Source organism: Protopterus annectens, chromosome 1.part2, assembly GCF_019279795.1.
Source record: "Protopterus annectens isolate FY-2018-M chromosome 1.part2, PAN1.0, whole genome shotgun sequence".
Classification (NCBI taxonomy): domain Eukaryota; kingdom Metazoa; phylum Chordata; order Ceratodontiformes; family Protopteridae; genus Protopterus; species Protopterus annectens.
In genome coordinates this window covers 887385098-887411782 of record NC_056727.1, presented here as the reverse complement: position 1 = coordinate 887411782, position 26685 = coordinate 887385098, and the positions used below count along the sequence as shown (strand labels likewise).

General features: G+C 39.9%; 1 protein-coding gene across 2 annotated transcripts in view; it reads left to right on the top strand.

The window, feature by feature from the left end:
- The window catches only part of KIAA0319L (KIAA0319 like), a 1767873-nt gene that overhangs the window by 928733 nt on the left and 812455 nt on the right, over positions 1-26685 (top strand). For both annotated transcript variants that reach the window (XM_044059462.1, XM_044059468.1), the window contains exons 10-11: positions 15001-15229; positions 17807-17930. In XM_044059462.1, coding sequence (XP_043915397.1) covers positions 15001-15229; positions 17807-17930 — 353 coding nt within the window. The remainder of the gene's footprint in view (positions 1-15000; positions 15230-17806; positions 17931-26685) is intronic.

The window sequence follows — 26685 nt, the reverse complement described above, 5'->3', positions numbered from 1 at the left end:
TGCCATGCTCATAGCCAGGACCCTTTTTCACTGGGGGGGGGGGGTCCCCCTCTGGCTCTCTCCTGTTTGAGTTGCTCCAGTTTATTTAGCCTGTTCTTCTGTGAAGGCTTTTTTGTCAATTATCTCTACCTGTCTGCTTTTGAACTCTCCTTTGGCTTCTTGTTTTGAAGTCAAACATTTTCTTAAAGGCATTTTGTATCTTAGGTCCCCAAGGAAGTCTATTCCTCCTCCTCCTTGAGACCTTAATTTTGTTTTGGAAAAATTGACATGGGGTTCTTTTGAGCCTGCAGTTTCAGCTTCTCTGCAACGTTGTACCTGGAAGACTGTCTTTTTGCTGTCTCTTACTTCTGATCAGTGGGTTGCTGAGCTTCAGGCCCTTAATGGCTATTCCTCATTTTTTGTTTTTTCACAGAGACAGGTTGTCTCATCATACTAATTCTTCTTTTATGCTCAAGGTTGTTAATGCGTTGCTCTTAAAAAATGCAGCATGGCTCTCTTCCTTTTTTCCTTCTCAGTCTGCTAGCGAGATGATCCTGCATACTTTGGATTTGCACAGATAGCTCAGGTATTATTTAGATAAAACAAAGTCTGTTCATAAGTCTGACCAGCTTTTTGTTTCTTTTCATCCCTGGATTTTCTGTGTAGCTGTTTCCAAGTAAACCATGTCCTCTTGGATATCTAAGACCATTTTCTTTTTTTATTCTTTTCATGGCAAGTGTCTGTCTACTGCAGTTAGAGCTCATTCCATTAGGGCTGTTGGCTCTTCTGGTGCATTCTTCAAAGGTTTGGACACTAGTTCCATCCTTGAAGCTGCTACTTGGTTCTCAGTGCATACCTTTACTAAGCATTATAAATTGGATATGGTTTCCAGAGCCAGAGCAGATTTCTTGAGCCTTTGTATTCTCCCTAAGGTGAAGAATATTGCAACAGTGATTTAGAAGGACATACTACAGTTGTGTAAAATTGTACCATAACAGTAGATGTTGTTCTCCTCACTGCTGCAGTATTCTGTCCCTCTGTCCATACCCCCTTTTTTCTTTTGGGTTTTGATTTGGTTACCCTCTTAGCCGAAGGTCCCCTATCTGCATTTTCTCCCTTTGGATTTGCATAGCTTCCTTTGTCCAATGGAGACTCTTCTTTACTGGGGCAGTTCAGTTTTGGGTTGCTGTGTCCATAAATCACCTTTATGCCCTATGTCCTGAGTGGGGAGTATACATGTAACTTATGGGTCTACTTCACATGTCTAAAAACTCAAAATATTGAATTTAATTTGACTGAGACCACAATACCTAATTTTCAAAATACTGAAAACTCATTTGTCTGAGTCTCATTATACTGAAAGCTTACGATGCTGAATTTCAAAATACTGAATTTTAAGCGATAGACATGATGTGTTTTGCTTCACCTGTGACTTGCTTGTAGTAAAAAAAAAATCACTGTAACTTAAAGTGCCGACTGTCAGAATGCCAGTAGCAAAGTAGAAAGTAGTGTTGTAGTGTTTCTAAATGTGGGTATGTCTCTTTAAATTTTTATGGGAAGTATCTAAAGTAAAATTGCGGATGTTTTGTGCGCTCCAGGCAGTAGTGGCAGTGTGTACAGTATTGTAAGGTAAATAAAAGGTATATGCCCTTTTCCCCACTGTAGTGCAATCCTGGAGTTAGTATATATAGCTAGGGTCCCCCAACTAGTTTGGTTTTATATCGTCCGGTTTCTGTTAAGTGGGTAAGTAAGTAATTCTTGAGCTTTGGAAAGAGTTACTCATTGGTGTTGTAAGTGTGCATGTCTATGGCTTAAAATTTAGCATTTTGAAATTTAGCATTGTAAGCTTTCAGTGTAGTGAAACTCAAATGAATCAAATCAATGAGTCAAATGAGTATTCACTATTTGGAAAATTATGAATTGTGATCTCAGTCAAATGAAATTCAGTATTTTGAGTTTTCAGTCATGAGAAGTAAATCCGTGACATATGGCACATACATAAAGTGTTTGGTATACTGGCCAGATGTTGGGCTATCCTTGGCAGGAGATCCCTAAGGTTAAGAATACCATAACAATGAAGAGTGGAGAGAAAGCCCTCTACTGTTACAGTAAACTTTTACACAACTGTACTTCATTCTTGCATTCTGTATACACTAGTTTGCTCATATGTATGAAATTTCAACATGTACAGCAGCAGTCCTAACCAACAATTTGGTATAATACCACACTTATTGTTCACTAGACATCCTTTGTATAATACTGGCATTCCAACGTAGCTTACATACAAGATGCTCAGTCATGTAGAATTCATTTTATGTTTATGTGCTCAGGTAATGAAATCCAAATAATAAGAGGATGAGCAGCTAATAGGCTGAAAGTAAACAGCATGGAATATTGAGTGTGTTACAGAAAAACAGTATTGTTTGTTAGATGTTGTCCACACTAGTGCCTCAAATGCAGGAGAATTGCACAATTACTCTCAAATATTTGTGTCTGGATGATAAGGAACAGTTAATATTCGCTGCACAAAGCAGCAGATGTCTGAAGGCATGCATAAAGCAGCTAAGTAATGTAATGCTGTTCATCAGAGAAGTGTTTAAGATCACTTTTGCTGCTATGGTAATATTGAACCAGGGTGTTGATATTTGAGTGTAAATAACTGTAGCAAAGCATGAAACAGGTTAATTTCAACTCTCTTTCCGTCTGCTATCTACATTACACTCACCAAAAACGTATTTGGGAACCAGCTTCTTCCCTTTTGTGGGGAATATGTAGAGATGTAAAGCAGTTCCCAACTGCGTTACAGCTAGTATTGGGTGGTGCACTGGTAAAGCAGTTAACATTCCCAACTGCGTTACAGCTAGTATTGGGTGGTGCACTGGTAAAGCAGTTAACATTGTTGCATAACAGCAAGAGGTTCTCCAGTTCGATTCTCAGCTGAGATGCCTTCTCTGTGAAGTCTGCATATCCTTCCTTTGTTCATGTGTTTTCTTTCAGGTACTCTGTTTTTTCTTCCACATTCCACAGACATGCGTCTGGGTTCTTCCACATTCCGAAGACAGCATGCGTCTGGAATGTTTCTCTCTGGGCCTCCACTGAAAATAGCCTCTGTTCTAGTCGGAATTTCCCGGTCAACAAATAATAAATAAATAATATAAATAAATAAATAGTATTACATGGAGCAGACAAATTTCCATGCACAGCAAAGAATTATGACCAGATCTCTGATCATAACTTAAAATTGTGTTCTCGACATGGATGCCAAGGTTCACCTCTTGAGCTTCACTCTTGAGGTGAATTTCTTGGCATCCATGTCTCGAACACATAATAAGCAAGTTACTGTTAGTGAACCAGTCATAATCTTCTATATTGAATACATTCAAAATTAGAATATATAATGGTGAAAAGGTCTGACAGTACACAGACATTGTCATATGACATACACGTTACGACATCTGTTCTTAATGAATACAGGGTTTCCATAAATCTACATAAATGGAATTGGATGCACCAAAGCAATTATTAGAAATGTCAATGTGTCGCAACACTGTATGATATTAAATTGCAAAAGTCACACTCGTAAAGTGTATTAAGTAGCATACGATTCAGATGACAGAGCAACGTATATTGGTACAACATATCAGTGTTGTTTCACATAGAACCACATAAGCCAATGTAATGTACTGAAAAGATAAATGACCGTCATATAAACATAGACAAGTAACAAGAGTATGAAGAATGCAAATACTGATAGCGGTTGATGATATATAATATTACTGAGATAACAGATAACCAAAGTTATTCAAGCATACTGATACAATACTAACCTTTGTCTTGAGTGGTACGAAATGTCCAAACAAGGCACATAATCCTTTTATTTATGTCTTCAAAGTATGCTGTGGAAAAAATGTCAGAAAATTAGCCTATTGTTATAATGATCATTACATAACTTCGGCATATGTTTATACAGTTAAGACATCAATGTTTACATGAGACGACTGTACATTATGTCAGACATATAGCTATCACTGCATATTCACAGCAATAAGTTTTAGAAATTGCATGGGAGAGGCTGAATGCCTGTTCTCCACTGTATATCTCAGACTGTTCTCCTTATCCTTCATTCTTTTTCTTGGTGGAGTAAAAGCTTTGCTAGAAGGCAAATTAACCCTTATTTGATCTAATCTAGTGTGCTCCTTCACTGTTCAATGCATAATGTCATTTAGATAATTTGATTTCCAACCAAAAGAGCATTTAAGTCTCATGTGCCACCCTTCTACCATACTTGGTAGACCAGCTTGGTTAATGTCATACACAGACCAAAACTGCAACAGAAATACTGGTGCAAATGCAGAGAGGAAAAAATGTAGAGGACCACTGATCAAAATAATTCACAAACTCCAAAGTATCGGGTAAAAAAAAAAGGTGCAAAAAGTTAGTGATTGTAGGTGCAATGTCCTCTGACAGGAGGAAGGACAGTTCCAGCAGTTGTTTTATAAGTTCCCTACGGTTGGAGTCATTGTTTTACTTCACTGTGAGACCTTGATTTTGCACATTTTTCCACATATTCAGGCTGAAATGGAAGCAACATCCTGACGCTTTCACATTGGAAAAGTTAGATGTTAAGTTGTCTATCTTGCCTTCATTCTTGCTGGTTGGGTTCGGAGCCAATCCTCGGCTCCGACTCGGCCATCTTCAAAAGCTCGAGAGCTGCATACTGGCTCGAGGCCACCCCATATCCCATGATGCCTGACGCTAGATACCCAGATCTCGTTTGCCGCTTCTGCTGCGAGGTTGTCTTACTGGCTCAGGTCGTATATTTTCATTATTTTTATCCCTTTTGATAAAAAGTATTAGGCTTGTTAGTGTAGATTGTTAATAGTAGTTACAACCTTTCTCTTATATACTTGTTGTATTCTATAATTCTTTCTTGATCCTTCCCCTTTCCCTTCAGAAAACTCATTTTAGTTAGAGAGTTTTCCCCTCCCCCTTCACTTTATTCTCATAGGTAGCCATTTAAATTAGAGGCTAACCCTTTTCCTTTTCTCTAACAAAAAAAAAAAAAAAGTAGCTTTTACCTAGTTAGTTTTATTTAGCTTGTAAGTAGAATATTGTGAGTATTCTTGCTGTGTTTTTGGGCGTGATAACTTTAGTGTGTGTGGTAGTTGTATCCTTTTTTTTGTGTATTGTACTTGGTATTCTATTTTTTTTCAGGGATGTCCAAGGATACCAAGGTGTCCGGATTCAAGAAGTGTGACTCGTGCTGTCAGAAGATGTCTCTGACAGATGGTCACACTTCTTGTGTCTATTGTCTGGGCGCCGTGCACCTGCAGGACTCTTGTTCGGTTTGCCATGCCTTCAGCCCAAGCGTCCTGCAGGAGCGTAAAAATAAGTTAATCCTACGGGGTTTACTTAAGCAGGATTCACCGGCTAAGGCTCAGCCCATGAAGGCCTCTAAGCCACCTAAATCTTCGGCCCCCAGTTCGGAGCCGTCGATGGGTGAAGCTGCTCCTTCAGCCTCGGTTCCGGCCAGAACCGATTTACCTGTCTCCCAGTTGGTTCCGACTCTCTCTTCGGAGTCATCGGGGAGTCGAAAGAGATCTAGGTCTCCCTCCCTGGAGTCGATACGCTCGGCTCTGAGGTCTCCTCTGCTCCAATCGGAGCACAGTCATTGGTCCCACTCTTGTCGGTCCTCAAGACTATCAGATCATGACGTGGAGAGAGTGGTCAGTAGGCTGTTAAAATCGCAGGCCCTAGCAAAAATGTTGCCCAGCCCCCATCATCAGGTGTCGGCTCCGTCCATGTCTGCAGTTATTCCTCCTCCGACTCCTCCCTTGAGCTCGGAGCCGGAGTTCATTGGGGTTCGAGTTGTGGAACCATCGGCACCGATACCTTCTCCTTCGGTTCCGTCGTCGGCTCTGATCACTTCCTTGATACCGTCCTTGGAAGGGTCTGGGCGCCGAGACTCCCTCGTCGGCTCCGAGGGGGCGCGTGGCATCGGACCCTTGTCCGACCATGTTCTCCCCCTCGGAGCTTCGGCGCAGGTGAGCTCGGCTCCTACATCGGCTTCGGAGCTGTCCCCCTCTGTGCGGAGAGGGATTCCGGTTTCTTTGGAACTGGAGCCTTCTCGGCATCCGTGCAGGGATGCCTTCGAGGTCATGAGGAGTGTGCTGGCCCCTGAGTCAGCCCCACGATCACCCCCATTGGCTCCTCCCACTATGGTGCCTGCGTCTGCCTCTGACCATCCTCCAGACCCCAAGCGTGGGGAACTAACACTCCAGGGCACCCCCTTGGGTGTGTCTTCCTCTTCCGAGGCCACCCTGATCATTCAGAGGAGCCACCTTGTAAGAGGAAATGCAAGAGGAAGCATGTTGACTCCTCTGAGTCTGTCACATCAGATACCAACTTAGAGGATTCGGAAGGGTCCCCGAGATCCCCCTCTGAAGCTATCTCCTTCTCAGACATCCTTGAGATGCTTAGGCAGAGGGGTAACTGGACTGCCCTAAGCCCCTCTGAGGATGAGTCGGTATTCCTGGATGCGTTTGGATCCCGACCTTCCACCTCCTGGGTGTCTCCGCCTTTCGACCCACTGATGTCTGTGGTGGCTCGGAAGGCGTGGTCAGCTCCAGACACAGTGGAACCGACCCCTAGAAGACCCGCTAAATTCATAACTGCACCACAGGATAAACCGTTTTTGATCAAAGGTGTCCCTGTTGATGCCATGGTGGTAGCAGCGGCCACAAAGAAGGAGTTGGCTGAAACTTCATCTGTCCATCCCCTTAACAAGGAGTCCAGGACAATGGACAGATATGAGAAGCGGATGTTCTCTTCAGCGACCTTTTCTATGAGGTCTCTGAATTATTTGTGCCACTTTACCCGCCTTCAAAGGGATCTCCTTAAAGAGCTTGGAGATACCCTCCAAGATCCATCAGCTGAGGGGACCCAGGCTAAGGCAGCCTCCCAGTTGGCGACTCTTAATTCAGTGGTGAACTCCTCCATGAGGCTCATTTCGTATGCAGCTGATGGTGAGAGTAGAGCCGCGGGCACAGGTGTTGCTCTAAGGAGATATGCTTGGATGCGGCTATGTAACTTTGCGGAACCTTTCAGAGCATCTTTCACCAACACTCCTTTTGATGGTTCCTCTCTTTTTGGATCACAGGTGAAGGACACCCTTACCAGGTGAGAGCAGGAAGGCAAGACTCTCTCTGCCGTGGGAGTCTGTTTTTCCACTCCTTCCAGACCATATCCCAAGGGTCAGAAGAGTGGAAAGATGTGGTTCCGGAAATCCCAGGGAGCCTTGCCGGACACACGTGGTGAGTTCCCATCCAGGGGCAGAGGAGGGAACAATAATAGACGCCGCCCTCATGGCAGAGGGGGTCCGCAAAACCAGGGCAGCAGAGAATCCTTCTCTGAGAAGCCCTTCCAGCATCCCTGAAGGGTTGCCCGACTGCCCACCTCTGGAGTCATTCGGGGGAAGATTATCGCTGTACCCAAGAGCCTGGCAAGACATAACACAAGACAAATGGGTACAGTCTGTTATATCCGGAGGCTACAGAATACCCTTTGTTTGCACTCCCGTAGTGTTAAACAAGTCCCTTCCAGATGTTCCACCCAATCTAAGGGATCAAGCAGTACAAGAAATTTCAGAACTGCTAAGAAAAAGGGCCATCCAGCAAGTCCCAGCAGACCAGCAGGAATCCGGAATTTACTCAGTGTTCTTCTTGGTACCAAAAAAGACAGGGGACTGGAGACCCATTCTGGATCTCAGCAGACTGAACAGGTCTGTACAAAGAACAAAGTTTCGGATGGTCACGCTACAGTCCATTATGCCCTTTCTGGGTCAGGACAATTGGATGTGCTCTGTAGATCTTCAGGATGTGTACTACCACGTCAAAATGGACAGACGCTCCAGAAGATTCCTTCTCTTCTGGCTGGGAGCCAGCCATTACCAGTTCAGAGCTCTGCCCTTTGGTCTCACCACAGCCCCCTGGGTGTTCACCAAATGTATGGCAGTAGTTACTGCTCACCTGAGACAGCAAGGATTCCAGTAGTTTCCATATCTAGATGACTGGCTCCTTACTGCTACCACCAGGCATCACCTTCTGCGAGCCAGAGACTACACTATAGAGACTTGCTCCAGACTAGGTATCTCAATGAATTTCAAAAAGTTTGCATTGTCGCCCTATCAGTCTATCACCTTTATAGGCACAAATCTAAATACAAAAGACATGTCAGCGAGCCTTCCACCAGACAGGGTATTAGTGATTCATCAACATGTACAGGTCTTATTAGCATGCAAAAGAATTCAAGCCAGGTTCGTCCTCCAAACTCTGGGTCTCATGGCAGCAGCGATCATACTTGTTCCTCTAGCTCGTTTTCATATGAGGATTCTCCAGTGGCTGCTTTTCACCCAATGGTCCTTCCAGCAGCTTCCCATGTCTCACACGATTATGATCACAGAAGCATGCAAAAAGCACCTTGCATGGTGGATGGTCTCCACATCAGTGCCCCTGGGCAGACCATTTGTACCCCCCCCAGTTGCTACGGTTACCACGGACGCTTCCCTGATCGGGTGGGGGGGGCATTATCAGGGCAGGACAGTCCAAGGCACCTGGCAACCTCACGAGTACCACCTGCATATAAATGTCTTGGAGATGAGTGTCGTGCTTTTAGCGTTGCAAGCTCTTCAGGACTCTCTTCCTACCAGGACCATTGCAATTCAAATGGACAATATTTCGGTAGTGTGGTACATCAACAAGCAGGGTGGAACCAAGTCCTACCCCCTATGTCGAGAAGCACTCAGACTCTGGCAGTGGGCAATCTCTTCTCAACGGTTTCTGATCGCAACGCACATCCCTGGGAAGTCCAGCGTCATAGCAGACAGGCTGAGCAGAGCAATTCTCATGCCTCACGAGTGGTCTCTGAATCAAATAGTTGCGGACCAAATATTTCGCAAATGGGGCCAGCCTTGCTGCGACCTTTTTGCCACCCCCTTCAACAGCAAGTGCAACAATTTCTTCTCTCTCCTTCCACTTCCCGGACATTCCCCCAGAGATGCTCTAGTCCACAATTGGCCTCAGGGACTTCTTTATGCATTCCCTCCATTTCCCCTTATTCCGAAACTAATACAGAAAGCTACCATTTTGGGCAGCGAAATGATCCTCATTGCTCCTTAATGGCCTCAACAAATATGGTTCCCATTCCTGCATCATCATCTTCTCGAGCAGCCTTGGACACCGGACCTAGTTCCAGACCTTCTGATCCATCAATCGGGCGGGCTGCACCAATCCCTGCAATCTCTCCAGCTCACTGCTTGGTTGCTCCACTTCCAACCTTAGCCAGGCTTCCAGATATCTCCCCCCTCTGTGCGCAAAATTATTTTATCATCGCACAAGTCTACCACCAGAAAAACTTACGCTAGTAAGTGGAAACGTTTTTCCTCCTGGGCGGAGACTAAGAGTATAGACCCATTTTCAGCCTCTATACACCACATTTGGGAATTTCTTGCGGAACTCTTTCATTCTGGGTCCGCTTCCGCTACAATTAGAGTTCAGTTAGCTGCAATTTCAAATTTTCACATTGGCCTGTCGGGAAATAATATCATGTCGCATAAGCTATGTAAAGCTTTTCTCAAAGGGACCACTCTGCTCAGGCCTCCAGTGAGAGATCCTCCACCTTCGTGGGATCTAAATTTGATTTTAGCTTCTCTAATATTGCCTCCCTTCGAACCTGCAACATCTTGTTCCTTGAATTTTATATCTTGGAAAACTCTTTTTCTGGTAGCCATTACTTCAGCCAGAAGAGTTTCGGAACGTCAGGCTCTTTGTACCCGTCCTCCGTACCTAGTGTTCCACAATGATAGGGTTGCTCTCAGGACTAATCCTTCCTTCCTTCCTAAGGTCTCTTCAGAAAATAACTTGAATCAGTCCATAGACCTTCCTGTGTTTTTTCCCAACCACTCCGACAGGGCGGAATATAAATTGCATCAGTAAGATGTTCACAGGCAACTACACTTTTATTTGCATAGAACTAAGGATATCAGGAAATCGGATCAACTTTTCCTGTCTTATGCTGAGGGTAAACAAGGTCTTCCAGTCTCAAAAGTAACCTTGTCCAGGTGGTTGACTTCTGTCATCACATTTATCTATCAACTGAGGAATAAAGAATTACCTGTTAAACCAAAAGGTCACTCCACCAGAGCTTTAGCCACTTCTGTGGCTTTTCAGGCTAGGTTGCCCATGGAATCTATTTGTGCTGCGGCTACGTGGGCCAACCCACATACTTTCATTTTGCATTACAAGTTGGATTTGGTTTCCAGGAACAGAGCTGATTTTGGTTCCACTGTCCTGAAGAGTTTGTTCCAATGAGCCACCCAGGATATTAGGTGCTAGGGACGCTGTCCCAACCAGCAAGAATGAAGACGAGATAGACAACTTAACATAAAGAAGTTATGTACCTACCATAACGTTCCATGTTAGTTGTCTCCTCTTGCCTTCTTTCTTGCGCCCCACCCTCCATCCCCCTATCCTTGTAGACCGAGAAGAGTTCCTTATGGTTTTTCACTGGCTGAGTCTTCTCTAGCTATTCGTTTCCATCTAGTAGCCTCTCTGGAGGTTTTATATATTCCAGGATAGGATCCTTTCCTTATTATGTCTGCACTTAGTCTTACCAAACGAGATCTGGGTATCTAGTGCCAGGCATCATGGGATATGGGGTGGCCTCGAGCCAGTATGCAGCTCTCGAGCTTTTGAAGATGGCCGAGTTGGAGCCGAGGATCGGTTCCGAACCCAGCCAGCAAGAAAGAAGGTGAGAAGAAGACAACTAACATGGAACATTATGGTAGGTACATAACTTCTTTTTCTCAGACTTCTTACTTTATAGAAAACTGGCTTTGTTCCTGTAATCATCCTGGATGATTCTTAGCTCTTTATTTCTAGCTACATCTGTCATAGTTGTTCCTATCATACTATATAACTCATTCTCTTCCCTCATTCTATACTTAATTCCCTTATTCTTGTTCAAATGCAACTATCGTTTTTGTTATTTTCACTAGATGTTGTATTGCCATTTTTTCTGTTACTGTTGTATTGGTATGCTACTTGAACTTTTGCATTTTTTTCTTATCAACATGTTGTCTACTGTTTACTGGAGCTTATCTCCCCAGGCCTCTGCTGAAAAAGGACATGTGTCCAGTCGGACATTCCCAGTAAACAACTGTGAAATAAATAAATAAATAATGTGTTGTGGCAAAGTTGTGTAGAAACACTCTGCAAAATACATCAAAAATAGTATTTCCTGTCTTATGCTGAGGGTAAGCAAGGTCTTCCAGTCTCAAAAGTAACCTTTTCCAGGTGGTTGACTTCTGTCATCACAATTATCTGTTGAATGGAAATGTTTTATATCGTCCATTAATCTCAGTACAGACTTGTAGTTATGTAGTAAGTGTTTCATTTAAAACATAGGTTCCATCAACCAACTATAGAGTACAACTGGTTAAATGTCTAGTGTTCTCCCCTGTTGATATCAGCAATATGGATGTCATAGTATGATCATCATTTGTATGTTTGTGTAAAAATGAGCAATATGGTTAGGGCCGATTCCTTGACAGATTGTCACTTATACACTGACAGTTCTCAGTAGCAATCCTTCCATGTTTTCTAAGAATACAGTTGATCATATACCACAATGCTCTTCAAGATGGCAATAGCACAGACACCTCATCTTGTATATCTGATAAAGTTTATCCATGACTTTGATGGGATATCCCTGGTATACTCAGCTCTAGTTCTGACATCATATAAGACTGCATGATGTTGTGCCTTTACATGTCGTGGAAAGTGACCGTGAGGTGTAGATTTTACAAGCTGCTTACCTCCAGTAGTTAACACTTCTACTGCTCTTCCTTGACATTTTGTGCGTGATTTATCTTTGCATCACCAGTATCTTTTTGTGGGCAATTTTCAAGGTAAAAAATGTCCATGTATGACTAGTAGTTTGTTACCCTTCTGGTGTTGTATATAACTGTAATACCACCCTGTCACCCCAGGATTCTTGTCTGTGGTTGCTGAACTTGCTACTGCATAATCCATATTGCCATGTTATTGTGCTCGTAAGCAATGCCATACTGAAATAACCCCTGAACCACTTGTCTGTGACGTGACATAGACCTACTTAACACTGATCTAGTCTCCATTCAACACTGCACATTGTTTAACTGACCCTGACAGCACTTGTGTGTGTATGTTTTGAGTTTGCCATCTGGAAGTCATCCACTAGAAGTATTCTTCAGCTTCCACATCTCTTACAGAACTTCTTAATTTACATTGAACCCAGTAGATCCTCATTTACAGCATATTACCCGCACTGTGAGTGATGTTTCCCATGTACAGTATTGCTGTCAACAAAGTGCATATCATGTGTTGTTGCTTACATTGTTATGTTTCCATCTGATAAGCAGCTCAGTATTTAACTGTCATGTCGATGATTTAAAATTTCTCAATGTTTACATCATAATATTGTTGCCATAATGTTAATTCTTTAACCATGTAACTATATTATGTCTGTAGAGTGGCTGACTACAGTGCGGCAGTCTTGTCTCCTGCCTGTGCTGTGATATCTGTGTGAACTGTAGGTGCAGCCAAAGTTCTTGCTTTGTTGGTTTACTTTATAGCTATGTGCTGTACCCATGTTGACTTTTGTGTACTGCCGTAATACTTTCTATGTTAAGTGCTCTGCCTTCAACTAGATTTGCTCACATTTAGTCAATTATTGGTATTATCTGAGGTTTACATGCCTCAAATACATGTGCCGGATACAATTGATCATTTTTGACCAGTGCTTTACTTTACACTAAATATGTGTTTACACAAGGTGTCATCACTTGCATGTTTTGTGTGCTCGTGTGTGAGGGTAGTGGATATTATTTTGTGTCGATGTCTTTTGTCATCAAGATTATGGTATTACGTAATTATGCACTGTCGTTATTTCAGGTCATCAGTATTTTTCAACTATTAAGCAGGTTATTGACAATTGCTACATTCAATGTAAAGAAATGGAACCATATATATTTATTGTATGTATATGTGTTTGTAAATAATTTATATGTATATTACAAGTGTGTGTATAAAACAAAACTGATGCAGGGCAAGGTATATATGTCAAACAAGCTACAGAAATCATTAAAAAGCTGACCAAGGTAGAGGTAGCACTCTTTAGACAGGTGTTCAACAGATTATTGAGCAGTGGAGATATGATAGATAATGGGAAAAGGCTACATTAAGGCTTCTTCACAAAACAAGCACTGGACCAGCCCTGGGAATTAGACTAGTGAGCTTAATTTTGGTAATAGTTGTAAAACTTTTTCAGGGAAGGGTTGGTGGTGTACATAGATTACAGCTAACTCCTGGGTACAAATTTAACTGATTTTGTGTCTGTGAAGTGTTGTTAGTCAGGTGTGATTCACTTCTATCCATGGGCTACAGCACAGTTAGATAGGAACATTTTGCTAGGTGTGGTCTACCTTAGAATCAGTAAAGTGTTCATCTTAGATTCTTGACAGGATGCTCCTAACCAGTTTTCAGTGATTAAATATCAAATCTGTCCAAATCACAAAGAGCCAGTTTTTACACTGTTGAGTAACTAGCCCTTACATGTTGCACGGTTTGTGATACATGTTCTCCTATCTAGAGGATAGTGCAAATTACTGTTGTCTACACAACTGCACCCCCACCCCCATAGACACCACATGGTCTGTGCTGCTGAACAATGTTGGCATACCTCTCAAGTATGAGATCGAAACATACAGTATGTTTTTTTTTTTTTTGTGGGGTGGGAGTGGGAGGATACAAACTCAGACTTGGGGAGAACATGTAAACACCTTCCCATCGTTGACCAGAGGTCAGGCTCCAACCTTGTACTTTGAGTTTAGGAGGAAAGGACCTTAACCATTAAGCCAACAATGTTCAGTGTGAACTAGGAGCACTGTATGTTTTATATATATATATATATATATATATATATATATATATATATATATATATATATGTATATATATATATATATATATATATATATATATCTATATATATATATATATATATATATATATATCTATATCTATATATGGATCTACTTCAGTCGATCAAACTTTTACAAATTCGAACCACAAATGGCCGAGACCATATGTTCGAACTTGTAAAAGTTCGAACACTGAAGAAAAAAGTAAAAAAAACAACTAAAAACAAAACTAAATGTCTGTACCAGGGGGCGCACCTCCCACACCCCCCTTACTTTAATATACCAACTCCGAGATCACACTACATTGCAGAAAAGGGAAATCTTCCCATTCCGCACTGTACAGAGATCTCCATTCAGTCCGATCGAACTTTTACAAGTTTGAACATATGGTCTGGACAATATGAAGTTATATGTGTGTATATGTGTATATATATATATATATATATATATATATATATATATATATGTGTGTGTGTGTGTATGTGTATATATAGAGACAGACACACACACACACACACACACACACACACACACACACACACACACACACACACACACACACACAAAAACTAGTTCCCTCACCCAAGCACTGCACCATGGTGTACTGCTGTGATGTACTGTAGCTGAGGCCTCCCTCCAAGTGCGATTGCTTAGCTTTAAATAGGCTGTTCTTATGTGCCCAGGTCTCAGTCCATCTGGACTCCCTCCAGTCAGAATTGCCAAACTGTATCAAGAAATAGTGGAAAGAAGCATTGTGTAGTTATGGAAACAACTGTTGTAAACTATGGACAGAGTAAATACTTTGGCTGTGTCTTCCTGCTGGCACTGAAATGTATATGATATTTGTGGAATTTGTTTATGGTGCTTTAAACTACATCTGTTGCATTTTATAATTTGCCTTGCAAAAAGTATCTTGTTTCTTGTATTGTGCTTCTCAGTCATAGTGTAAAATGTCTCGCATGTAATGTGTCTCACCTTATTTTCCTTTGTATTTCTGTCTTGTAGTCTGACTGTTGTAGACTCTGATGGTGACAAAGACTCTGCCACAGCAAGCCTAACTGTGAACAAGGCTGTGGATTATCCTCCTGTAGCCAATGCTGGACCCAACCAGGTCATCACTCTGCCCCATAATTCTATAACACTGTATGGAAATCAAAGTACAGACGATCACGGGATTTTAAGCTATGAGTGGTTACTCAGCCCTAACAGTAAAGGGAAGGTGGTGGAAATGCAGGTAAGGGCAGTAGAAAAGTATTCAAATATGTACTCAAATTCTTCTGTCCAAGTTATTTGTTAGGATGTGCTCTAGTCTGTAGTGAACAGCCTTCTAGCTGATATTTTAGCATTTGCAGCTCCTTTAATTGTCAGGTAGAGGCAAATGCACTTAAACATAATTTCATGACTTTCAAAATGTGGTAGTTTGTGTTTGTTTTCACTTGTCTGTATGTGTGTGTGTGTGTGTGGGGGGGGTGGGGGGGGGCATACCTGAAGCTGGTTGACTTGGTCAGCTAACATATGGTATGCCAAAAAGCTAGATGGTTACTTTGAGGTTCTGTAAGTGGAGGGTTGTCAAAGTAGATGTGTGGGAGCTGGAACTGTGTCAACAGTGCAATTCTCTCCCTTTATCCCCAGACAATAAAGTGTTTTTTATCTTGCCACTTGGCAAAGACTTGACTACTTTTTATTTGGTTTTAAACAGATTTATTACATTATCATTTTAAATATAGGCGCACATACATTAACAGAAAAAAAACATATTAATATTTTTCATAGTCTTACATAAATTACTCAATTCCTGCCTGCCCTTCAGCCTCACTCTTCATCTTAAACATTACTCTGTATATTTTCTAATCTCTTCTGATTGATTTTTTTTGTTATCGTTATATTATTTTATATGCCCTGCTAATTGTCTCACTTTTAATGGCAGCTTTTGTTCTAGATTTGACTAGAAACTGTAGCAGAGCTTTCACTTAGCACTCCCCATCATTTTGTCTTTTCCTCTACTCTGATATCAGTCTCTGGTAGGGAAGATGGTTTGCAACTTGCAGTCCAAATGTATGCTTGGTCTCATCCCACTCTATTACTTTTCCCTCTCTAGTTATTTGCTCCCAGGACTTTGGTCCCTTTGCCATTTTCTCCAGTAAATTCTAGCCCTCATTTGTCCATTTTCTATACCCCTTTTGGCAAAATCTCCTTTCTCCAGTCTAAGTGGTTTTTCAAATACTTTCTAAAACTTTATGAATATAATATTGTCACTGGTTGTTTTTGTTATTCTACTTAAAGGTTTGCATCCTTAAACTTACTCTTCTCATTTTTTGAACTCTCCACCTAGTTCATTATGGTCCTTTTCCACTTTGATTTATAACCTCCTGCTTGCACTGTGTATATGAGCTTTAACTGGGTAGCTCTAAAGTATCGATTCATATTAGGTAATCCTAAACCACATTGTTCTAGGACAAGGATGATGTTATCCCACTTAACACTTGCCCTCTTCCCCTCCCAAAGAAATCCATACAAATCTTTAGTAATTATTGTTTAACAATTTCCTTTCTAGTTGATAAAAATATGCCTGATTTGTGTTTAAAATTAAAGTCACAAAAAATGTTCATTGCTTGTAACATACTATCCATATCCATAATCAAGGGCTTTCACTTTCTCAGTTTTTGTATTATCCTTTGTTTAGTCTTTTCCCACCCTTCCCTAGATGCCATAATATAATCTTTTTGATCTATACACCTAAATACTTGATCTTGTCGTGTCCCCATAAATATGGGTATTGCTGGACCAATTTGTGTGTTGCTACGTAGTTGACTGCTGTAGCATTTATTTTATCTTAATAATTTTTTTGTGCTGAGAAGACTTCAGGCCGTCTCAAAATGTCCCACCATATCAAAGTGCCATTTTCTTGATCAGTCATGTACAAAACAATGACATCTGCAAACTAAGATTTCATAATTACAGTACCAGTTGTATATCTGAGTTGGCGAGCTCTACTTTCTTTGCCATTGACTCAAAATATAAATTAAATAACAAAGGGGAATGAGGACACCCCTGTCTGGTTTGTCTGTTCAATTACAGCTTGTCAGAGAGGAATGTCCCACCATAATTCCTGTCACTGACCTTCTATTTATCATCCTAATTAAACTTATTATTCTGTGTGGGAATGCAGCTGTTTCATGCCTTCCTCATAAATTCCCAGCTGACTCTACCAAATGTTTTCTCTGCATAAAGACACACCAGTGCTAGTGGTATTTTCTTATATGTTTCTTCCCTCTGGATCTTTATTGTTCTGTTAATGTTGTGAAATATTTATCTACACTCCACAAAATCCATATCTAGTTCTGGCATCATCTTTGCTGTTCTAGCTAGTATAGACAAAAACACTTTATAAACATGACTTAAAATTGAAATGCAGTAGAAAGAATTATGATCAGGTCTCTCTGATCAAAATCGCTGTTAGGTGATCTCAATATGGATGCCAAAATTCACGTCTGAAGCTTTGCTGTTGAGGTGAATTATTTGGCATGCATGTCTTGAATGTGTAATATGTTACTTACAAATGTAGACCTGGTCACAGTCGTTTGTATTACCATTCTTGTTATGTTTTTATAGTAAGTAAAGATACATAGAAACATTGCTATCAGTTTGTATATTCATTTTTTATAATGTGTACTTGGGACAAAATCACATCAAATGTTAACTAGGTAGAACATGTCCAGCAGCGCTCCTTTTCTTCTGTTTTTGTTCTTTAGGAATGTCTGACATCTGGCAACTTTAGATGATTTGTTTTCTTGTATATAACTTTTTGCAGGGTGTTAGAACATCGACACTGCAACTTTCTGCAATGCAAGAAGGGGATTATACCTTCCAGCTAACAGTGACAGATTCCGCTGGTCAGCAGTCAAATGCAGAAGTCACAGTAATTGTACAGCCAGGTAACACATCAGACTATGTACATGATTAATGCAGATAGAGATTGCAAATATATTAGTTGATGGATGTTCATATAAGGTTTTCTTAGAGCTTACCTGAAAGTATTGTGAACAAAATGTTTGCTGTGTGTATAGTTGTGTGTGTGGCTGGATGTGAAGTAAATAATTGTATTCATGTCATATTGACAAATTCTGCATACTGTTTTTATGTTGTGGTTAGTACCATCTACACTTCTTAGGTAATCTTCAAGGAGGGAGTGCAATTCTGGATGAGTTGTTATAAGAATTGTATGGTTCTTGCTTATCAGATCATTATGATTAGGGAATAATTCACAGAATGATGAAGTGTGGAATTCAGTTTTATGGCTAGTGTTGCATTACCCCCTTTGGTAGTATAACCACTTACCACATACCTTTCTGTGCAGTAACACATTTTTGTCTTGTTTCTATTTTCCTCCTTCTTCTCCCTAATGTGGGCTTCCTGAATCTATTAAGGTCTTAGATTAGGCTGGTGGTGGTTTGCAGGAGAACATTTTTACCTATGGATGAGTACTTTGGTTTGCTGCCACACTGAGACAATTTCAGTCACAGTTTTAGAACCATCAGCTTGACCAATATTCTCTAATAATAAAAAAAAAAAAAAAACATGGAGCATCTAAATGGAACTCAATTAAAATGATACAGGTGACACAATGTGAGTTTGTTTAGGAGGCATTTTTTCTTTTGAAACGTGGCATTCTTTGAAGAGGTAACATTTCCACTTGACAAAGGGCTGATGGTGCACATTATTTTTCTTGACCATGCTACAGCATTCAACAGTGTTCCAAATAGGGAGATAATTGATAAATTAAAAAGCATTGAATATAAATGCATATTTAATTCATTGGTGAAACACTGATCAAGCAACAAGGCACAGCAAGAATGGGTATGATTACCTGTGTTCCCTGCAGAGGGTTTCAAGTGGTGTCCCACAGGCTGGGCCACTTCTTTTTGTGGTGTTCTCAAGATATGAAAATTGGCTGATAACTGCAAACCAGGTAGAATAATTATTTCACAAAACAATGCTGAAGTTTTCAAAGATGGTCTACAAAAAATAAACATTGATTGTAGTAGTGTTTACCTTACCACTGATATTGGTAGATATAGCATTGTGACATTTGGGGAAAAGGATGTGTATTATGATTTCAGAATAAATTGTCAAGTGATAAAAATAATGCCATCTTTAAGATCTAGGTACAGTGGTACACAATTTAAAATTTGACCGTTGTATATTTTCCAAAGCCATAAAAGCTTATTTTGTAGCTCATTTAATTCTAATGGCATGACTACTCCAGTGAGATTGCTGTATCATTTTGCAGCTTACAGACCTAACATATTGTTAAGTACTGTAGTGCATTTTGCAGCCTTCAAGCAAGCATAGCTGAAAGAGCTTTAAAAGTTTTAAAACATTCTTTCTAGGTAGATTACAGAGTGGAACAATTGAACTGCTTGAAAATGCATCTGGAATTGTGATTACAGTCCATCTTTTAATGGTTTCTAGGTGATGACATCTGACTGGTCTGTAAGCCACTGACTGATCTGATTATGTTTGAAAGACTTTACCACTTTACCTTGAATGCACTCCTGGGGAATGTTAGCTTTAGGTCAGGGAAACCTGAATGTGACAGACACACTACCTGGCACTTTCAGTTTTTCTTGCACTTCTTATCTCATTCATAACTTTCATCACAGTAAGTGTCCCTTTTTCAGAGCCTAAAGCAGCAGAGTGTTAATTGTCCTTATGGTTGACTTCTTTTTCACTCCATCTTAAGCATTAGTGTACTTTCTCTTGCAGAGTCCTTATCCAGGATTCTGGTATATTCTTTCCACTTCTCTTGAAATGGTTGTAGTATGATGTTGAATCAGTTTTGTTCTGCCTGGTAGTTCTGAAAAACACTTCTGTGTTTCTTAATGGAAATTCCCTTCTGTCTTTGTTTCTCTTGTTTAGATAGTGTGTTGTCAGGTTTTCTCTCTTCACAATTTCCATCATATTCTGACAGTAAGATGACTACACGGATCTCTACTTCTTTCCACAGTTTTTTGATATTATGTATATGTGATAGCCTTCTCTTACCAGTCTGTCTACCCATGTAGCTTACATCATTTTATTTTTCCATTATATCAGATGTTCCCTAATATTTAGCCAAAACATTTTTGTTAATACCTCATCTCCAGCTTTTAATTCTGTGATCCTTGCATTTCTACTGTACACCCTTTGTCACATAGTCTGGTCTCTTTGCATGTGTTCCCTAATGATGGGCATCACCATTTTTAGCCTGTCATGTAAGTTGGTACAATGTACTATGACACTTTTAAATGGAGTTTTATCACCTCCAAAGTTTCTCTGACATTGTCTAATAGTCCATAAGAGTGTTTGCCTTGTAATAACTCAAAGGACTGATCCCTTTTGAAGCTTGTATTACTTCTCTAATTGTAAAAACTGGGCTGATACCCAGATGTCTGCTATCTTCTTGAACAACTTTTCTCAGCATGGATTGTATTGCTCACTTAAAACATTCCACTGACATATCTTTATTGGGATTGTACACTGAGATTTGGAATTAGTGAAGCCGTGGTGATGCAGAGGTAGCATTGCTGCTTCACAGCAAGAGGTTCTCCCATTCGATTCTCGGCTGGAGTGCCTTCTGTGTGGAGTCTGCATGTCCTCCCCATGGTCGAGTGGCATTCGAAAGACATGCGTATAATGGGCGTGCCTTCGTTGAAGGTTGGGCGTCGGGCTGGCACCTCAGCACCCGTAAAAAATCTACTGCCAATCATTAGCAAACCGGAGTTCCGCTGTGGCGACTTGTAACCAGAAAAAGCCAAAAGAAGAACACAACTCTGAGATTTGGAATTGCCTGACCTTAAAGTATTAGCACACTTGGTGTATTATTCTGAATGTAAATGGAGTACCCCTTTCAGTGAGTATCTTCTTAGGTGTCCCTACTGTGAAGCAAAATAAAACTAATTCCTGGGGGAGATTGTCAGGGTACTTAGCTGCACAGTGCATAGTAACCAGTATTTCAACAATACTGATAAGAATATGTTGAAATGGCATCTGTGATATGTATTGGAATCAAAGGATTTTTAAAACATTGGAGAGGGGTTGTCTTCTGGCATTTTGGGCATCCAGCTCATTTTTAAGTATTCTAAAAATTCAAAAAACAAACTGGTGAAAAAAACACCCTTGCAGGCCCAGCGCCTTTAAACTCCTGGATTCAGTTTTCAATTTGTTTTTTTCGTTTATTGGCATTCTTGTTTACAACATAACCTGTGGATTATAAAGAACTTTGCACACATCTGTCTGAATCCAGGAGTTTAATGGTACTGGGCCTGCAAGGGTGGTATTTTCATCATTTTTAAGTACTGCTGGCCAGTAAAACCTTGCTGAGATGCATGCTTCAATCTTATTCATTCCTGGGTATCCAGATAGTACATGACTGTGCTAATGTCATTGCTTGTCTTTTGAAAGGTTTGTGCACTAATAGCTTGTCTCCTCTCTCTGTATTTGCCTTGTGCAACAAATCATTTTCTTACTCAGAATTTGAGTAAGAAGTTTGAACATTTTGTTCAATTTCTTCATGTGCAGCTCTTTCTATGTTATGCCTGGCTCTGCTCAGTATCTTCTCTCCTGTTGTGCTTTTTCAGAAGTTTAACCAGCTTACCTGTAGGTCAGCCATCTCTGGAGTTTATTCAGGATCAGTTTGTCATGAGGTACAAGACACTGCCATGTCTTCTACTAATACAGGCACATAGAAGTCTCAATGTCTTAATTTTTATCCTAAGGAAGGCAGTTCATACCATCATTAAGCAGTGCCATTTGCTATCACTACATTATTTATTTTTTAATTCTTCCTCTCTTTTATGAACCTGTTGCCCAGAACACTTCTGATTCAGTTTCCCATATTTTAGCTACACAAGACTATCGCTGGGGTTATATCCACTGTTTTCCTGCCTCTCAGTATACTGTATCTGCTCAGTATTCTTTTCTTTAGATTGCATTTCCTTTCAAATACTTTATTTTCAGTTCTGCTTTTTTTCCTTATTTATAGATAACTTTGTGTAGAGCTTCTCCTTATATGAGTTTTCTGTCTTAAACTGACAAAAATGGGTTTAGAACTCTGGCCAGGAACTATTTCATTTTATTTAACTGCCCTAGTGAAATCATTCTTATTATTACATTTCTCCTTCTAAATGCATATCTGTTGCTTAGAATTCTTTATTTCAGAGACTTTGTCTTAGCTTGACATTACCTTCATCTAACTTAATCCCACTAGAATACAGCTTTGTAGTTGATGATTCCTTCTCTTCAGTTCTGCTAGTCATCCTACAAGTTATTTATACTCCCTGCTCTGGAGCACTTTCAGACTGCAGTGTTGTGGTTTGTAATGCTTTCATGTTTGCTGTATGTTACTGTGTAACTCACTTCTATTGGTTTTGCTGTTGCAGACTGCTCTGCCGAAGTTGTACACTGACATCCCTGCAAATGGTGTAGTTCATTTGTCTTGACTTCTTTGCTCAGTAATTCCGGACAAAGCCAAATATAATGGGGGGAGCTCCAAAATCCAGGACATGTTTAAATATTGTTCTAAGTCACTTAGGTTAATAGAAGAACCAATTTTGCATCAACGTGTATTTTCAGAATGGTAAGTATGAAACTCTGATGTCTGGCATTTATTAAATGACTGTAATGCTCAGTGATTTATCAGAAAGTCAAAATGTTTATGAGGGACAGGATGGAAACATGAGGTGGAATCAGGGATATTCTTCAAAGTCGGGGATAGGTAAAAAATATGGTGTAGGTTCTTATTCTCTCTCTCTCTGTATCCTTAGATGAATGATCATTCTAATAGTCTACCTTTATCATTATTGGATTCATCCATCTATGTTCATCACAGCTTACTGTCAGGAGTTTCTCACTCCCTTTACACCCCTTCACTGTACTACTTTATTTCAGCAGTGTCCACATTGCAGCTAAATCTAAGCTCTCTCTTCTATACCAGCCAAATCTTTGTTTCCCTTCTACTCCTATGTACTAGTAAGCTTCATTTCCTTACAAAATAGTTAATTTTATGAAAATGAGACTTACTTGGCTACTTATATTAATTCCTCTCCTAGCTGTATGTCACCTTCTATCTATAGTCATTGCTGAATAATTACCAAGCAACTTACTGCCCTGAAATACAGCTCCCCAATAGCTCTTATGGCTAGTGTGTACTCACTTGCTGTTTCCCCTTCCCCAGAGTAATAAGGTGGCCTGTCAAGAGGACTGCCTTCTTATTTTATTTATTTATTTTTTTTTACCAGCTTTGGCAGAGTAGGTGCACCAGTCTAAAAACCCTTTTCAGGCATGACTAGAACTATTTGGTATTGAATCAGAATAGCATAGATATAAAAGTCACATAAAAAAAGAGTATACAAATGATGCTAAGATGTAATGTTTGACAGTGTATATCAACAGAAGTTGTGATTAGTAGAGTCAGTGAATTTTATACATAAATACAATGGGTTTCTTCCGCGGTGGTGCAGCGGTAGCGTTGTTACTTCACAGCAAGAGGTTCTCCCATTCGATTCTCGGCTTGGGTTGGGAGTGCCTTCTGTGTGGAGTCTGCATGTCCTCCCCGCGTTCGGGTGGGCGTTCAAAAGACATGCGTTGAATGGGCGTGCCTTCATTGAAGGTTGGGCGTCAGGCTGGCAACTTGACACCATAAAAACCAACTGCCAAGTTAGTGGACCGGAGTTCCGCTGTGGCGACCCCTAATCGGGAAAAGCCGAAAGACAAACAACAACAAACATACAATGAGTTTTGTATTCTCACAGACTAGGTATATGGATTTCATGGTTGTAATCACAGTTGCAAGCACTGTATCTTTGTAAAATCCTTAACTGAGTTTATAAATCAGTCACCCTTGCTTCAATTAAGTATTTTAAGTTGTCTTAAAATTGTCTGTCTAGTTTTGTTAAATAAAGAATCAGAGGAACCAAAAGCAAGCAGGATAGACTAAAAAACAGTTTATTAAGTAAGCGCTTTCGGAAATAACCAGTGTTTTTCCTTCTTCAGACAACCAAGTGACATTTCCAAATGCTTATAACACTAACATAAAAAATCAATTAACCCATCAATTAAGCTACAAATCAAGTTTTAAGGTGAAATGTCCAACTTAATAGACATTATGTAAGGCCAATAGTTAAAAGTTACAAACAGCCCTAAATAACTCTTAACTTACAGAATCCAAACAGTCCTACCTAACACATTTAAAAAACACTACAAATGTAGTAAGTAAAATGAATGTAATACTATACTTAAATTACAACCACATTAAAACCAATGCTGTTATAAATATTTAAAGATTTAAAAATAAATAAGTGTACTAATATTAGTCACTAATTAATAATTGAATCTAAAGAATACATATATTCCATTTTTAAACACTTTCATCTTTTTAAAGAAAAAAGCTTTAAAAAGCATTTAATCGAGACCATTTCATTCAAACCTGGTGGTAAGTAAGCAACAGTGGAAATTTGCTATCTTAGTTCTTCAATATCCAAGTTAATTTGCCAGGGCCCCCCTCTAATGTCTGTTCTGATTTGTTTTAAGACAAAAAACTTAAAGGAATGGTTCGGGAAGTCACTAATATGCTTGGCTAAGGCATTATTTGTGTCCTTCCTACCAATGGCATACATGTGCTCATAGATGCGTTGCCTTAGCTTTCTTTCGGTCCTCCCGATATAGAAAGCCTTACAGGCTTGGCACTTGGCACAGTACACCACTCCCTTTGTGTCACAAGAAAATCTACCATTAATTTTGTATGCCCTATCCCTTATTTCAAAATGTGAATTCATATCTAGGTGCTTGCACTGTTGGCACCTTCCACACTTAAACATGCCCTTGTTTTTATTGAGGCGTGAGTTGGTGGAATATTGCAACAGCTTTTTCAAGTTTTGCCCTCTTCTAAAGGTAATTTTTGGTTTAACGCCAAATAATTTATTTAAAGCGGGATCTTCTATAATAATGGACCAGTTCTTATATAGTGTTTGTCTAATAAACAGGTGATCCAAATTATAGGTAACTACAAAACTTGTTTGATAAACATTATTGTGGTTGGGTAGGGAGGGATCATCCTGTTCAACAGGAGAAGTGTCCACCTCAAAAGTTCCAGTTGTTCCCAATAATAGTCTAAAGAAGCCAGTCCGCGGTTTGGTAATGACATCTGAGGAAATATTAGAAACTAAACTCAGGGGGTATCCTCTCCTGAGAAACATTCTTTCAAGCTGAGCACATTCTTCAATAAAGTCTACTTCATCAGAGATCATTTTGGCTGCCCTTACCATCTGCCCCTTAACCACTGCTCTCTTTTGGTGGTAGGGGTGACAGCTGGAGAAGTGAAGAAAAGAGTTGGAATAGGTGGGCTTCCTATAGATGGTGCTTTTGAATCTATTACCAACTAAATCCTTAGAAACACTAATGTCGAGGAAGTTAATACAATCGTTTTGGAGGTTGAATGTAAACTCCAAAAAGTTGGTTGAAGCTGTAATTAGTTCAATAAATTCTTGAACACCCTCACTTAAACCTTTCCACAATAAGAACATATCGTCTTGGTACCTTGTGTACCAAGCTACATTCTCTTTAAACACAGTCATTTGAAAAAGAAGGGTGGTCTCCCAGTGGGCCATTATACAATTGGCAAAACTGCCACCACAGGGAGACCCCATTGCTACTCCCGATTTTTGTAGGAAAATGTCTCCCTCCAACCACATAAAATTATTACTCAACACTAAGTCTAACAAGGTTGTTACAACATAAATAGTGTTATTATCAACCTTCATTGCAATCATGAAATCCCTAATCCATTCAATCCCCAGTTCCTGAGGGATCACCATATACAAGTCTTTAACATCGACTGTCAACAGTTTATAATCATGTTCGAAAGGAGTACTCCCAAGTTCAGTTAAAAAACTCCAGGAGTCTTTACATATTTGACCCTCACCCTCAACTAGGGGCCTTAAAACGCTGTCAAAAGAAACACAACGTCGCTGTTACCTGAAGGTCTGCTCCGAAAATACTAAAAGTGGATAAATACGATGAAATACTGGAGTCAGACCACCACAATAAATGGAAGAATTTATTGTCGGACAAGCGCTTTCACGTGCATCAAACACGCTTCTTCAGATCCATTAACAAATGCATTCAGTAAGTTATTACATATATATATATAATAAAAACTCTTCTTTAATTAAACACTTAGGTAATCAATTAATCAAACAATCAAGCAATTATCAGTGGAACATTAAAATAAACATTATAATGAGCAGCATATCTGCATGAAAGCATAGAACAAAATATCGTAAAAAATATCGTAAAAAAACCATACTAGGGTTTGTGAACTAAAAACTAGTGCATAATGATTTGAATATCTGCACATAAAATCATATGTCATGACCACTTGTCACGAAAACTACTTAGGTAGGTATGCGCAGAAGTATGCGGAGCACCTGCTTTTGCAAGTTGTTCTCCTAATACATAGTATATCCAATGTAAAGGTAAAAGAATGTCAGACCAAAAATAAAGCATGACAACTCAAAAAACTCTAAGAATCTGTGAAGGGTATTGTCTAAAAATGCGATCATCAAAATTAATGTCTGTAAATATATAATCGAGTAGGACAAACATCATGAAACTATTATAAAAACATTATAAAACTATTGTAAAAAATATCAT